This window comes from Scomber scombrus, chromosome 3, assembly GCF_963691925.1.
Source record: "Scomber scombrus chromosome 3, fScoSco1.1, whole genome shotgun sequence".
Lineage (NCBI taxonomy): Eukaryota > Metazoa > Chordata > Actinopteri > Scombriformes > Scombridae > Scomber > Scomber scombrus.
In genome coordinates, this window is record NC_084972.1 from 1,978,892 (window position 1) to 1,992,647 (window position 13,756).

At 39.2% G+C, this 13,756-nt stretch overlaps 1 protein-coding gene across 1 annotated transcript in view; it reads right to left on the bottom strand.

Annotated features, from left to right (window-relative positions):
• Positions 1-13,756, bottom strand: part of cadpsa (Ca2+-dependent activator protein for secretion a) — a 191,930-nt gene that overhangs the window by 67,154 nt on the left and 111,020 nt on the right. The window contains 4 exon segments of the mRNA XM_062416079.1: positions 6,030-6,047; positions 7,353-7,476; positions 8,180-8,243; positions 8,342-8,443. Coding sequence (XP_062272063.1) covers positions 6,030-6,047; positions 7,353-7,476; positions 8,180-8,243; positions 8,342-8,443 — 308 coding nt within the window.

Here is a 13,756-nt window from a genome sequence, read left to right on the forward strand (position 1 = left end):
AGGTAGCGACAAGAATTAATAGATGCTGCTTTAGATTCCTCTTAGTTGTGATCTCAAGTCATTTTGATATGGAATGCAGTTTTTTAAAGCCAATATGTGTAGGATTTGAACATGTGTTTAAAGTGTTAAAAGCAACACATATGACTGCAAATGTTTTCACTGGGATTTTTATAGTTTTTCTTTAAATAAAAGCTGTTGCCATCAGAGATAATATATAATAATCACCAACATTTTACACATAGTGGCTTTAAACACAATTTAGTTTTTAATGGCCTTCTTAAAGAGGAACTTCATGCAGATGTTTTCTTCCATGCTTGGGTGATGGCATTCTGTCTGTCTCTCCGGAGTTACTCATCAACATATTCCGACTCTCATGTCGTGTTTTGTCAACTACAGTACCTTTGCTTTTGGGCATCAATTGGACAAGATCAAATTTCAATCAAATCCTTGCTAATCTGGAGAATTCTCGTCAAGAATTCACAACACTTTGGAACTGAACTCATCAGTCTCAAGAAAGGTTGCATCTCCTTTCTGAGAGTTGAGAGCAGCGTAAAACACCACAGGGTGGGAAACATACACTGATGCCATCACAATGTTCTTGGCACATGTCCCGAGATCTTCCTTTGACCTTGTTCAGGAATGTATCAGGAAGGTTGTGACAGGGTTAATGGCGGTATGGTTTAAAGTAGACTGGGTGTTTACTGGTCAGGGATGTGCTAACAGCAGAGGTTACACAGACAGTACAATGTCACCTGGATCCTCCAGTTTTTTCTGAGATTTCTCCACTAAGTTCAAAAAAAAGTTAAAAAGAAATATAAGAAAAACAGGTTGCAAGGATGGATAGGAGGTAGAGAAAGGCAGGAATGTGTCAGGAAGGAGGTGAGAGAAAGAGATTGAATATTCAGTACAGAGACAGAAACAGAAATAATGGTAAAAGTCAGATTATGTATTTGAGACATATCAGCAACGTACATTTTGTGATATACAAGAAAGAAAAAAAGACACAAAATGCATAGAATCTTCTCTTTCACCTAAAATCCAATATGAGAAAATTAAAAGAAGCATAAAAACATGTAGAAATAATTGCAATATATTCCCTCAGTATCAGCAGGTGCTTTCATTCACAGCATTTTCACAGTGGGAATGAATAACCTTTTCTTTGATAGCTGGCCTGACCTGGGTCCAAGACGTTTCAATTAACTGCAGAATGTGGGTGTCCTGTTTGAATATACCATGATCTAAAACACTGAAGAGGATTCACACACAAGCAAAGTAAAAATGCATTCAAGTCGCAGACAGACAAAGTACATGTGGTGTGTGCAGGACAGAAAAACAAGCTTGCAGACAGATTGGAATGTGTCTCATCTTGAAATGTCTTAAGAAACTAACAAGAAGACTTTACAGACTGAAACAACAGATTCATACAACCTTAAAGGACATCGGGGATGACAAAAATGTGAGGTCGCCTGTTGTGGTTGGCGTGCATGCTGATTTAAGAGTCAAATAAAAAAAGGGTGCAGAGGTGGAGGGTGAGGCTGGGGAATGAGGAGAGTACTCACGAATGGTTAAATCCATCACTTGGGACGCCAAGCAGAAGACAGGATGCTCATACATTTCTCTCTTTTTCCCTACAGAGAAAGAGGGAGGATACCGAGGCATGCGAGAGGCCAGGGTCAGAGAGGATGAGCACAGAGTTCACTAAGGTTCGACCGATATGAGGCTGTCAAGGCCAATTACGAAGATTTCATGTCATAAAAGCATTTTGGTGCATTAAGTATTCAGTGTTTTTTTTTTCCTGAAATGTGTTCTTGGTTTGGTCAAAAAAAAATGTATCCAAGGTGCAATATGCATCATTTTGAAATCTCAATGTATTATCAAATGTATCATTCTGTACTATAATTACTGTGACTAAATGAAACTACAGTCAAAATGACACACACACAACCAGTGTTTCTGTGCTTTACTAAAAATGACACTATTTTTCAATGGACTCGTCTGCTATTGCCAGATACTTTAGCTGTGTTGCACTGAGAGGACAGCATCCTCTTCTGTCATTTCATTATCTTGTCATAATAAGATGAGATTTTAAACAGAAGGATCCTAACTCAAATACATTATTTTTAATTTTTAGCTTTCTGACATCATTTCAATAAAAAGCCAAACAAACAGAATAATTTACTACACTTGAATGAACCATGACAAATTATTTCTCTCAGCTTTATTCTATTGTTTTGTTTATTTTACTTTTCATTTTTCATTAATTTGTGGAATAATATGGTTGTTTCCTACACTTAAATGTAAAATGGTTATGTTGTACACACGTTTTCCACACATCAAAATAACACTAAATCTGTAACCGTTGCTATTCCAAAGCAATCTCTCTTGAAATGTTAACAAGCCAGTATTATGTATTGTCTCAATTATTTTTTTTCTATACAATAAAACAAAATTTTACTTGGAATAAGTTTGATTTCAATTGTGTTGTGACAGTTACTGCCCACATTTGGCAATACATTTCAGAAAATGCCATGAGGAAACTGACAGGTCTTGTTTGTTTAATACAATAATAATGTAATAATGTATCAAAATTAACTGAGTAATTTGGTGGCAATTAATCAAAACATTTAAATGCTACACAAAGCACCTTTTATAAATATATCAATGAACTGCATCAACCCTCATATTTTGTATCTTGAGTTGGATGATGCTGACTGACAGATGTCTGGTTTTCATTGTTAGACCAAAGTCAGCAAAACAGCATATCAGTCTAACCTTAGAGTTTTCAGACTATGTTTTCAGCTTGGAGGGAAGTCGATAGAGTGAATAAGATGGCAACGCCCCCAGAACTGTGAGAGATAGGTATGAGGGTACAAGCAGGCTGTATCCGTGTTTGTGTGTCTGAGATTAAAGGGTCTGGTTGGGCTGTCTACTTTGGATTAACCATTCGTTCCGCCAAGCAGAGGTAAAATCTGAAATATCAGAGGTTTTTTTCCCTTTAGGTGAAGAAGCACACCAGTATGAGGGAAAGGATATTTGGGGATAATCAACAATCACAACTGAGATACTAAGGTTAATCTTCCTTAGTTTCTTCAGGGAGGTGATGGTTTCTTTACAGACATCGTCTTAAGTGGACCATTTTAAGTCAACACATCCTCATAAAAAAACAACAGTATAGGTCTTAAATTCAGGCTGGCTACAATTACACATTTATGACATCTAGTGGAAAATAAGGATGTTATATGATGTGACAAGGCTGTGGTCAAGGCCTGGTTAGGTTTAGGTGCAAAAGCCATCTGGTGAGGGTTAAAGTCCGTGTAAAGTAAGAATAAATATGTGTTCTGAGTTTGACATACCACAGAAAAGTGTGTTGTTAACCACCCTGCCAAATTTGAATGATTAAAAAAATCGCCAAGTATATGAAATTAGGCTTCAAAGTTGTGTAAAAATCAGCCTCTGTGTCTGCTCCCAAACGCTGTGGGAGTGCCCGCCGTGTTCGCTTAAACCCCGCCCCCTACCAAGTGTCACCTGTCAATCAAAGTCACCACCTCTACCAGAAACATGGACGCTACATCTGCCGCTAACTCAGCTGCTAGCTCGGTGGCTAACTCGGCAGCTAGCTCAGCTAACTGGCTAACTGTAGACTGTAGTAGTAGTAGTGTTAGATGTAGTAACAATAACTGGCCACTACGCAGGTTAACCACTGAGGAGAGCGGACTCTCGGTCTTGTATAGTAGGGGAGGGACCATGGTCACGCGGGAACGCCACTGCGTCACGGGGTAGCCCTTTATTGCAGGCTCAGAAAATCAGAAAAAATTAGAGAGTGAGAAACAGTTTAAGGCTCTATCTCCACAATTAAGTACTGCATAGTTATTAGCCCTTTCACATGTTTTCTGTAACTATTCTCCAACATGTATAATATGTTTAGAAGTAAATCAATGAATTGACTTTACACAGACTTTAAGGAAAGATCATGGTTTGCATTAAAATGATCACTTGAAACATGGTAAGGGTTATCATGGCAATATGTTGAACAGTACATTATGATGTTACAGTTTTAAAAAAATTGTTCCAGCTGGAAACATGACACTTGTGATTGGGAAATGAAGGGCGTAAATAAAACTATAGGTCTTCTTGCCAGGTCAATTTTCAACCTATACTGTCATTCTTCTTGTGAGGATGGGCTGAAGTAGTTAGGCATAGTCGGATTGGATAACAACATTTTGGAAAATGCGCCTGTTTTCTGTCTTATACTTCTTCTGATATGCATTATCTGACTGAGCTAACCTGATTAAATGCAGGTCTCTTAGCATAGATCAACAAGAATTTCAATTGTAAGTGACATTAAAGACAGTTAGAGAGAGAGAGAGAGAGAGAGAGAGAGAGAGAGAGAGAGAGAGAGAGAGAGAGAGAGAGAGAGAGAGAGAGAGAGAGAGAGAGAGAGAGAGTGAGTAGGTGAGTCAGAAAGAGAAATTACAGCTTGGAACTTTGTAATGTTATTCTTGTTAATTCTGCATTTTCTACAGTGTTTTTCTCGTATATGAAAGGTGTATTACCCAATGAATAACATATCAGTTTTTGTCTCTTTGTGTCCAGTACAGAGATAGATCTTGTAATGTACGTGTTTAGCCTAGCTTAGCATAAAGGCTGCAAACAGTGGGACAATAGCTGGGTTAGCTCTGTCAAACTGACCGAATAACTTCTTAGCTGTTGCATTTACATGTTTTATCTTGTGTGTTTGGAACATGGTAGAACTGGTAGAGCTTCATATCAGCACTGATATCATGACTCTGATTCTGATGTGACGAAATTCTAACAGCACATATTTTAATAATAATGTCAGCAGTGACACTACATGAGCGTGAGTAACCAGGGCTAAGGGGGTGAGCATACATCCATGAGCATGCTACACACATGCTACAGCTACGCGCTCCACTGCAAAAACGTCCTGTGTGGAATTTAAGCAAATAGAAGCAGATCAGAAAACATGGATGCTTCTTACTAAAATAGGAGCAAATATACTTATCAAACAGAGGGAATTAGAAATGAAGGCGTTGCTCTAATATAGTCTTGCTTCCAAAAAGGCCTGGTACCCTCTGCAGTTGAGGTAAAAAAAAAAAAAAAAAAGGCCCGGACCACTATTTGAGGAAATACAGTATCTTGTTAACCAACACAAACTGAGAGCTCAGATCAGTGTGCAGAGTTGTTCCTAGTTGCGATCTCTAGATCTACTCTAGATGTCACGCCCACAGACTGTATATATGATATATGATATGATATGGTATATCATTGTTTACAGGACTGTCATGACTCGAGACAGCTTTGTATCTGGACAAAACCTTTTTGTGCATGTTGTAATAACCCAGCCAGCATGTCAATGTGGGCCCCACATGGGTTAAATGCAGGCTACGCGGGTACTGAGTGGGCATGGGCTTGAACTGGACAAATTTTGCGGGTCCAACATGGTTTCAGTAACATGGGCCCCACATGTGAAGCCCATGTGGGCTGAAAGTATGTATGAGTCTAAGCAGGCTTGGGAGGGAAACCCAGTTGGTCCCCATCTGAAACCCAGTCAGAACCCACTTGAAGCCCATATGGGCAAACACAGGTGGGGTCACCATGGAAACTGCGGACAAACCAACATGGGACTCAAATTGCAGCCAAAAACATATGGGGCCCACATGGACATGCTGGCTGGGAACTTTATTTCTTATCTCTTATGTGCACGTCTACTGAGAAAGGGCGCCAATGCAAAGATCAATCACTGAATCGAGAATGTTTGATCATTCAAACAAAAATAAATCTTTTTTTTTTTAATCCAGCTTTATACTGGAGAGGTTATTAAACAAATAACTACTATGTACAGTGACTGCATGCAGTATCTCATAAGGTCAGTCCTTGTAGAGGGGTAACCAGGTTTAGGCTCTGTCCCAACTGAAATCGCATGTTCCTTCCTACTACCAGTGTTTGTGCTAAGCTTAACTAAACACATTCAGGTCTCATCTCTGTACTCAACACATAATGATAAAAACCAACATCCATCTTATTATCTCACTCTGGCTAAGACAGTAAACAAGCACATCACCCAAATGTCAGTGTTTCTTAATTTAGAGTGACAGATACAGCAGGTTAAGAGTGAAGTGAAATTTGAAGAATAAGTAGGTACCAAATAAGTGTTCTGCTTCAGTTTGGGATAAAAATGTTTCAGAAGTCTGCAGAATATTTATGATGCCTACTAAAGAAAACCTGAACCATGCAACAGAGAAAATAAAATACTGAACTGCCACAACAGGCAGTCTCTTCATGTCTTGTTTATTGGCCTTCCTGTTTTCAAACACCAGCTAATGAGAAGCAGCAAAAGCCAATAGACAAGGAAAAGAGAGGAGTGAGTATGGAAGTCATCAGAGAGCAAGGGAACATAGGAAGGCAGAGAAAGGGAAAGGGAGCATCACTTCAGCTACCAGGCAGGCCAAAGTGGGAGACAGTGGTAGTGTAGGACTCTCTGAAAGAGAAGCTGAGGCATGGTGGACGGAGTCAGCATAAAGATTTGAGGAGAATTGAATGCATTTTTACTTACTGTACATTTGCTAATAAAATAGGCCGAAGAACGGGCAAAACAAACAAAGCATTATCACTTATAACAACTATCATGCCATTAAATATGCTTAGATAGACGATTGGAGAAGCTTTTCCTACAGCTGTGGAGAAAGAATTAGAGGTTACTTTTCTGCTTCAGCCAGTCTTGTTATTCATACTTGCACTGCAATAAAATATTTTACATTTTACTTTAGTCTTCAGATCCCATGGATAAGCATATATCACAAAGCAGGAAACCATAGACTAAATGTCCTACCTTCTAATTTCAGTAGTTAATAGAAATGTTTCATTTTGCTAGAGTGCCATGCATAATAATGCTATCAACATCATAATTTGACTGCATGTAATATCATCATTTAATTCCAGCTTATGTCTACATACCTTGGCTAACAAAGTATGGTCAACAACAATTCCTTGTTTGACTGTTATATAATAATATTCTTACTTGGTCAAATTTGGTATTTATGTTTACCACTTTCGATTATCCCACAATATTCTAAAGCTTTCCAATAATAATTGCTCAACCTTTGCAAGCTCTGCAATGAGATCAGAAATCCTCTCAACACTGCATTTAGCATCTCTCACATGTTAATCAATATGTGACAAGACACTCTCAACTCCAACTGACCTTGCAAGTAAAGAGATGTCTTATTAAAAGCCATGTGAAGACCGAGGCAGAGGGGCCAGTGCTGTACTCTTACTCAGTACAACACTGACATAAAGGAAAAAGTCGGATTAAGATAAGAGCTGTAGCTTACCTTCCAGTTTGGCGTACTCTGACAGGCGTTGGTAGTTGACGAGAGCTGCTTGCTCCAGACACTTACGGATCACAGCCTTGACTTCCTCTTGTGGGACTGGGGTTATAATATCTTTCATGAGAACCTTAAACAGATAGATGCAGAGTTTTCATCTGCACTGTACATTAAACCTTATGAAATGACAAGAGATGTAACTATGTTTGCTAAATGATTTATCAGAATGGCTGAAACCCTTTTTATTAATTGAAAAGGAATTTGGTTGCACATAGAATAGAATAGAATAGAATAGAATAGAATAGAATAGAATAATTGTCCACCATGGTGGAAATTCCTCTTGGTCTCACCAAACACATGAGACAACATAAAAGCAGACATACAACATAAAAGGCCCCATTCCACATTAAAAACAGTTCATATGTGTGTGTTTGGATCTTATCTGTCACTCTGCTGTGTTCAGGATGCTGACAGCACTTGGAATGAAGGATTTCTTAAAAATATTTTAGTAGCCAGAGGGACTCTATAGCGTCTTCCGGAGCTCAAAGGCTCAAACTGGCTATATAGAGGATGGAAACCGTCCTTTAAAATGCTCCTCACTTTCCTCTTGTCCATTCAGTGAGTGATGACAAGGCCTTTTGAGGTTTGCCAACAAATTTGCTGGCCATACAATTTTGCTGGCCAAAACATAGGAACACAGTGATAATATCAGATCAGTGAGACACAATACGAAGTTGTATGATCAAACTGAGTGATCACAAAGAGGATTGGAGGTAAAAGAAAGCATTGCCTACTTTATAGTTTTGGGAAAGCAAAGTAAAAATCCAACTTACTCTTTCAAGCAAGGACAGAGTTGCTTTCAGTGCTCCCTCTGGCCGTCCAAAAGGAAAGCAGTACCTGCGGAAGCAGCAGAGTGGATTTTCAGTTGAACTTTTGAACCTCAACAGTCTAAACTGGCAGGAGCTCAGTGCATGGTTGTTTAACATCGGTCTTACCTGAAGTGTGTAATCTGGTTTTCCAGAAGCACCCGGAGCCTCTCCTTGATCTCCTCGAAGCGCTCCTTCTCCTCCACGGTTACAGTGCCAATACCATCAGGCCTGAAACACAATAGCAGAGGGTCAAGAGGTATATAGTCAGTCCTCATAGAGTACTGACAGTACTGTCTCCTCCAGCTTGCCTGTACTCAATCACTGCTGGGACAACAGATTTAAAAGTTATACAGTTTGGGGCAATTTGCAAGCTCACCACTAGATGCCACTAAATCCTACACACTGGTCCTTTAATCATACCAAAACTCTCAGTAACACATTTGTTCTTATCATTTTTCTACTCTAAAATTTGGGGGGGGGGGGGGGGGTCTGTTGCATGTGCTCATACTAGTGGGAATGAAAGAATAGAATGACATTTGATTTTAAAATGACATAATTTTTCCTATGATAGAGTCTGGGATATAACTCACAGCACAGAAACAGTTATTGCAGTGATTGTCAATAAAGAAATGCAGATAGTACAGATATGATTGTGATCCCATACAATTCGGGCTGAGTGTACTTCAAGGCTCAATAGCTTACGTGCTGAATATCTTCCCGACTATATCACTGCAGGCTGTTTTACAAGACAGTCTATATAACAGTTAAGTATGGATAGAGGATCTTTAAGGTTTTATTTCCTCCTAAATGTTTTGGTAAAAATCCATCTTCCTTTCATTTTCTCCTTCTCCACAGGTCACAGTGGCAGAAGGTTGAATAAGATGGTTCAGTCACATCTTCCAGCTCCTACTGGGGGATCCCAAGATGTTCCTACATATATAATTTGAATATGCCTGGAAAACCTCTGAATGCTTCACCCAGGAAACATCCTCATCATGCCCAAACCAACTCAACTGGCTGCTATCAATGTGAAGGAGTGAATCTAGTCCAAGCTTCTTCCAGATGTCTGAACTCCTCAGCCTTTCTCCAAGGGTGTCACTGTGTTGCAACTGAAGACCACATCATTCCATCATCGGAATGTAGGAAAGGCTGCATTTGACAAATTCTGTATCCAACCATGTACCATTATTTTACACCAAAAATCTCAGGTGTACAGAGGTGTGAATATAGTGTTTGAAGGTCTCTCTCTACATACATACACAGCGATTTCTGTCACTTCTTGGGCAAACCTTCTCCCCACCTTTAAGTGTGGACATTCAGGATATAAATGTAAAATATGGTTACATAACACTTTGTACGACCTGGTCTATTTCGAGCATACTGAACACTGAAGGGTGATCACAGCCACCCTGCAAAGAAAACTCATTTTTGTCACTTGTAACTGTGATCTCTTCCAAGATATAAGTCATTACCTAAATTGGCGCTTGGGACAGTGACTCACTCTTAACTCGAAGTGAGCAACCCATCATTTTCCAGCAGGGAAATTATGAAAGTTGAAGAAAAGGCACTTGGTGTTTGCTCTGCTAGTGTACATCCTTGCCTACACACATTATTGACAGGGAGGATACAAGTGCAGACGGACCAGGCAGAGGCGTCAAAACCCATGTATGTACACACACACACACACACACACACACACACACACACACACACACACACACACAAGATCCTCTGTCAAAGATAAAGATATGATCAGTAAATTAAATGTACGCCTAGATTTCTGAAATGTAACATCATAGCTCATTAGCTCAGTTGAAATTAAAACTCATGTAATTAACATATATTATTGGACTAAATAAATCAACATTACTGTGATCATTCTAAATACATACATAGCAATTACAGCTTTACGTGTGTGTGTGTGTGTGTTTGCGCGTGTGTGTGTGTGTTTCCGATGTGTTTATCGTTTGTGACATGGTTGGGTCTGGGTGGAGTGTGAGCAGAGTGCATGTGACAGAAGAGGCGCTGGACTGGTGGCCATGACAGCATGATGAGAAGCAGGAGACATGACACTCTCTCTTTCTCTCCCTCTGCCCCCCCTTTGACATGTCATTTCAGCAGACAGCGTGAAACTGTATGTGTGTGTGTGTGTGTGTGTGTGTGTGTGTGTGTGTGTGTGTGTGTGTGTGTGTGTGTGTGTGTGTGTGCGCGTACTCGCTACAGACACACACACACTGCACTGCTCCATGGGTGCTGTGTTCAATTTCGAGGAGTACCAGTTTGCTCAGCATCGGCGATCATCTCATCCAGACTACCCTGAGTTTTCATGGACATTTGAACAGACAGTGCCAGTGTGTCACAGCCACCTGTAGGCCTCTGCTGCTGAAAATCATCAAGCTGACGGGACGGAGCTCAAGTGTTTGAACTTGTAATCTGGATGAATTCACATTGCTGGCAGCTACATCAGATTTAATTCATTATCATATTTGTTTAAAGTAAGTACAGTGTTAACAGGATGATACCAAAATGGTAACAAGGTGCCAATTTTCATTTTTGAAAATTGTAGCATTTACTGTAGAGGACAAAAACACTTTAAATACTACAAATAATAAATATAAACTGAACCTGCATCATAAACTGGTGTTCTTTGCATCAGTTAAATTAAATAATTGAATGATTCTAAATAAGAATCTTTTTTTTCACTATTTGTTTGCATGATAATGAGTGACTGCAGCCCTTTGTTTAGTGGCTGGTGTTTATATGCATATATGCATATGTGCTAGCCGTGCTAGCCTTAAACAATAGGACAGGGATTGTCATAAAAAAATCACAGTAAAAAGCCATCTCACCTTTCACATTGTGACAAAAAATGAAAGAGGAAAATTTCACACTAATTAAGTCCTGCAGGGCTGTCTCTCTCTCTCTCTCTTTCTCTCTCTCTATCTCTCTCTCTCTCTCTTTTTCCCAGCCGTGCGTTGTTCCTTGGCAGCTTCCTCATGTTTGCTTGACCTGATGACCTCACAGCTTCGATGACGACAACAAGTAAATGAGCCATCAGTGACAGACAGACAACAAGCCAGCAACACTTTCACATCTTCATTTACATGCAGCAGACAGCCACATCAAGTCTTTACATATATAACCATGTGACATGTGTTTTTTTAATTTAAAAGTATAAAAAATACAGATTTAGCTGGATAATGTTCAGTGTACTGCTATCCATAATTGATTATTTTAGACTGCATTCAAGAGATAATCAGTCTACAGCTCAAAAAATTAGAATAATTAATGAATTAGTTGAATAACAGAAAATGTATCTTATTATCAACTATTTTGATTATTGAGTGATCGTTCAACTCATTTTAACTGCACAATATATGCAGTAGTTCCAGAATCAGGTTTTCTCAATTTTCTATGACATCAAAAAATATATCTTTGGGTTTTTGACTGATGGTCAATAAAACAAAATATCTGAAAATTTCAGCTCTGACATGTTATGGACCAAACAATTAATTAATTAAGAAAATAAATAACTGCAAAATTAAATCAATGAATAAGCAGCACTAAGTCAGTCCACAACTATTGTAGCTGATCAGTTACTTTCCAATAATAAAACATTTAAATTGGGCTACATACAGACTTTATCACTATTGCTAACCCTAACCCAAATCATATTCTATATAAAAAATCTGAAATATTTTGAAATATTCGTTTCACAACCACAGCACCTCAAAATTAATCTGCATGTGTGTGTATGGCATTGATTATATACTATTCATCAGCATAAAATATTATAATATTGCCTAATGTAGAGTTGAAACACCAAAATTACAGTACATGACAAATAAAATCACATTCATTCCCACTGGCTGTGATGATTTTGTTTCATTCACTTTAGATGCATAAAGCATAATCTATAGCTGTATAAGATGTAATACAATTCAGTTGAATTGTAACTATGCAGTGGTGCTAACAACAAATTCATTCTAATAATACTTTACTTTATATCAAAGATAGAGCAGGGTTTGTTCTTTTTCTCTTCTTTTTTTGAAGGCATTTTGTAACAAACAGTTGATCTAAATGGAGTCAACATTTAGCTGGACAGAAGTCAAATCTGACACTTTAACAGGCGAGCGGGAAACTGAGTCCAACTTGGTGCACCAACACCTCCGGGCTAGCAGGCTATTAGGAGGCAGGGGTGGGGGTGGGGGCATTTTTGTGTATTTGTTTGGGTCGGGGGTGGGTTGGTCAGGGTAAGGTGTGTGCACGGGGGCACACGCAGCAGCGTCGGCAGCGGAGACATTCGGCCATCACACATGACAACCTGTCAACCTGTCATGCCTCGACCTCCAGGCACGATGGCTGAACTGGCAGAGCCAGGTCTCTGTTTGATGCATGTGGATCTTGATGTGTGTATATGGGGCCCATTATTTTTGGATTTTTTTTTTTTTATCCAAAAATGTACATGTGAATTGACATGGATGTATACTTTTTTGAATATTAATAATAAATTGTGCTGAGCTCTGTCCTCTGACAGCAATGAACAACTTTTTGATGTTGTGTACCTTTTTTTGCTGTTAAAAAAGAATGTGATGAACCTCCATATTTCTCTCTCCACAGATTTCAATCAAATCCTTTTCTCATCATATTTGTCTTCGATGTGTCCCTCTCTTCTTTTTTTCTTTTTTTCTTGGAGCAAGTGTTGTCCATCTGTCCAGGCTGATCAGAAAAGTCCTCAATCCTCAGTCACTGTTTGTCAGCAGGATGGAAGGAAGGATGGATGGATGGATGGATAGATAGATAAATGAGAGGTGGAGGGTGAAGGGGAGGGGGGGGGCACTGACAGACAGCCCGCCCTGACCTTTGCCCTCAGCGCCGGAGTGGCCCTCGTCTGTTTTTGTTACGCTTCATCTGCAGACGGCTGACTGTGATGTTGACAGATTTGATGTCCGAGCACATCACAGCAGATTAGGCAAGAAGTAAATACTGCAACTTAGATAACAGAGTACATACTGGAAGAAAGCAGAGATGACTCTTGTGTCATAGAACCTTCAGGAAATGACACCATCTGATCTCTGACTGAAAACTGCTCCAATAAAAACACATTATTGAATATGCTGCTAATTATTTTCTATACCACAGCCACAGAAAATATTCGATTAACAGATGTATACTCAGATATGGGGATGTCACATTCAGGGTTTCACTCAAAATTGTAACCAACATTCTAAGTCTGGACATAGACAGGTTTCTGTATAAAGGACAGGTTCACAATTTGTTCAAGTGTGTCCTGGTCACCATATGAACAGTGAAACAGAATGTTCTTAGCTAAATCATTCCTTCTGCTCATACAGGGGAATAAAGGATCTCTTTCTACTGTGCTTCCAATGGAAGAAATATGGGGCAAAATCAACAGCCGTCTTAAAACACAAATGTATCATAGGTTCATCTGACATTCATATGACACATCAGCCATCCCAGTTAAACAAATCCAAATCTGATATTGGTGAAGTGAATGGTGAGACCCACTTTCTTCTGTAC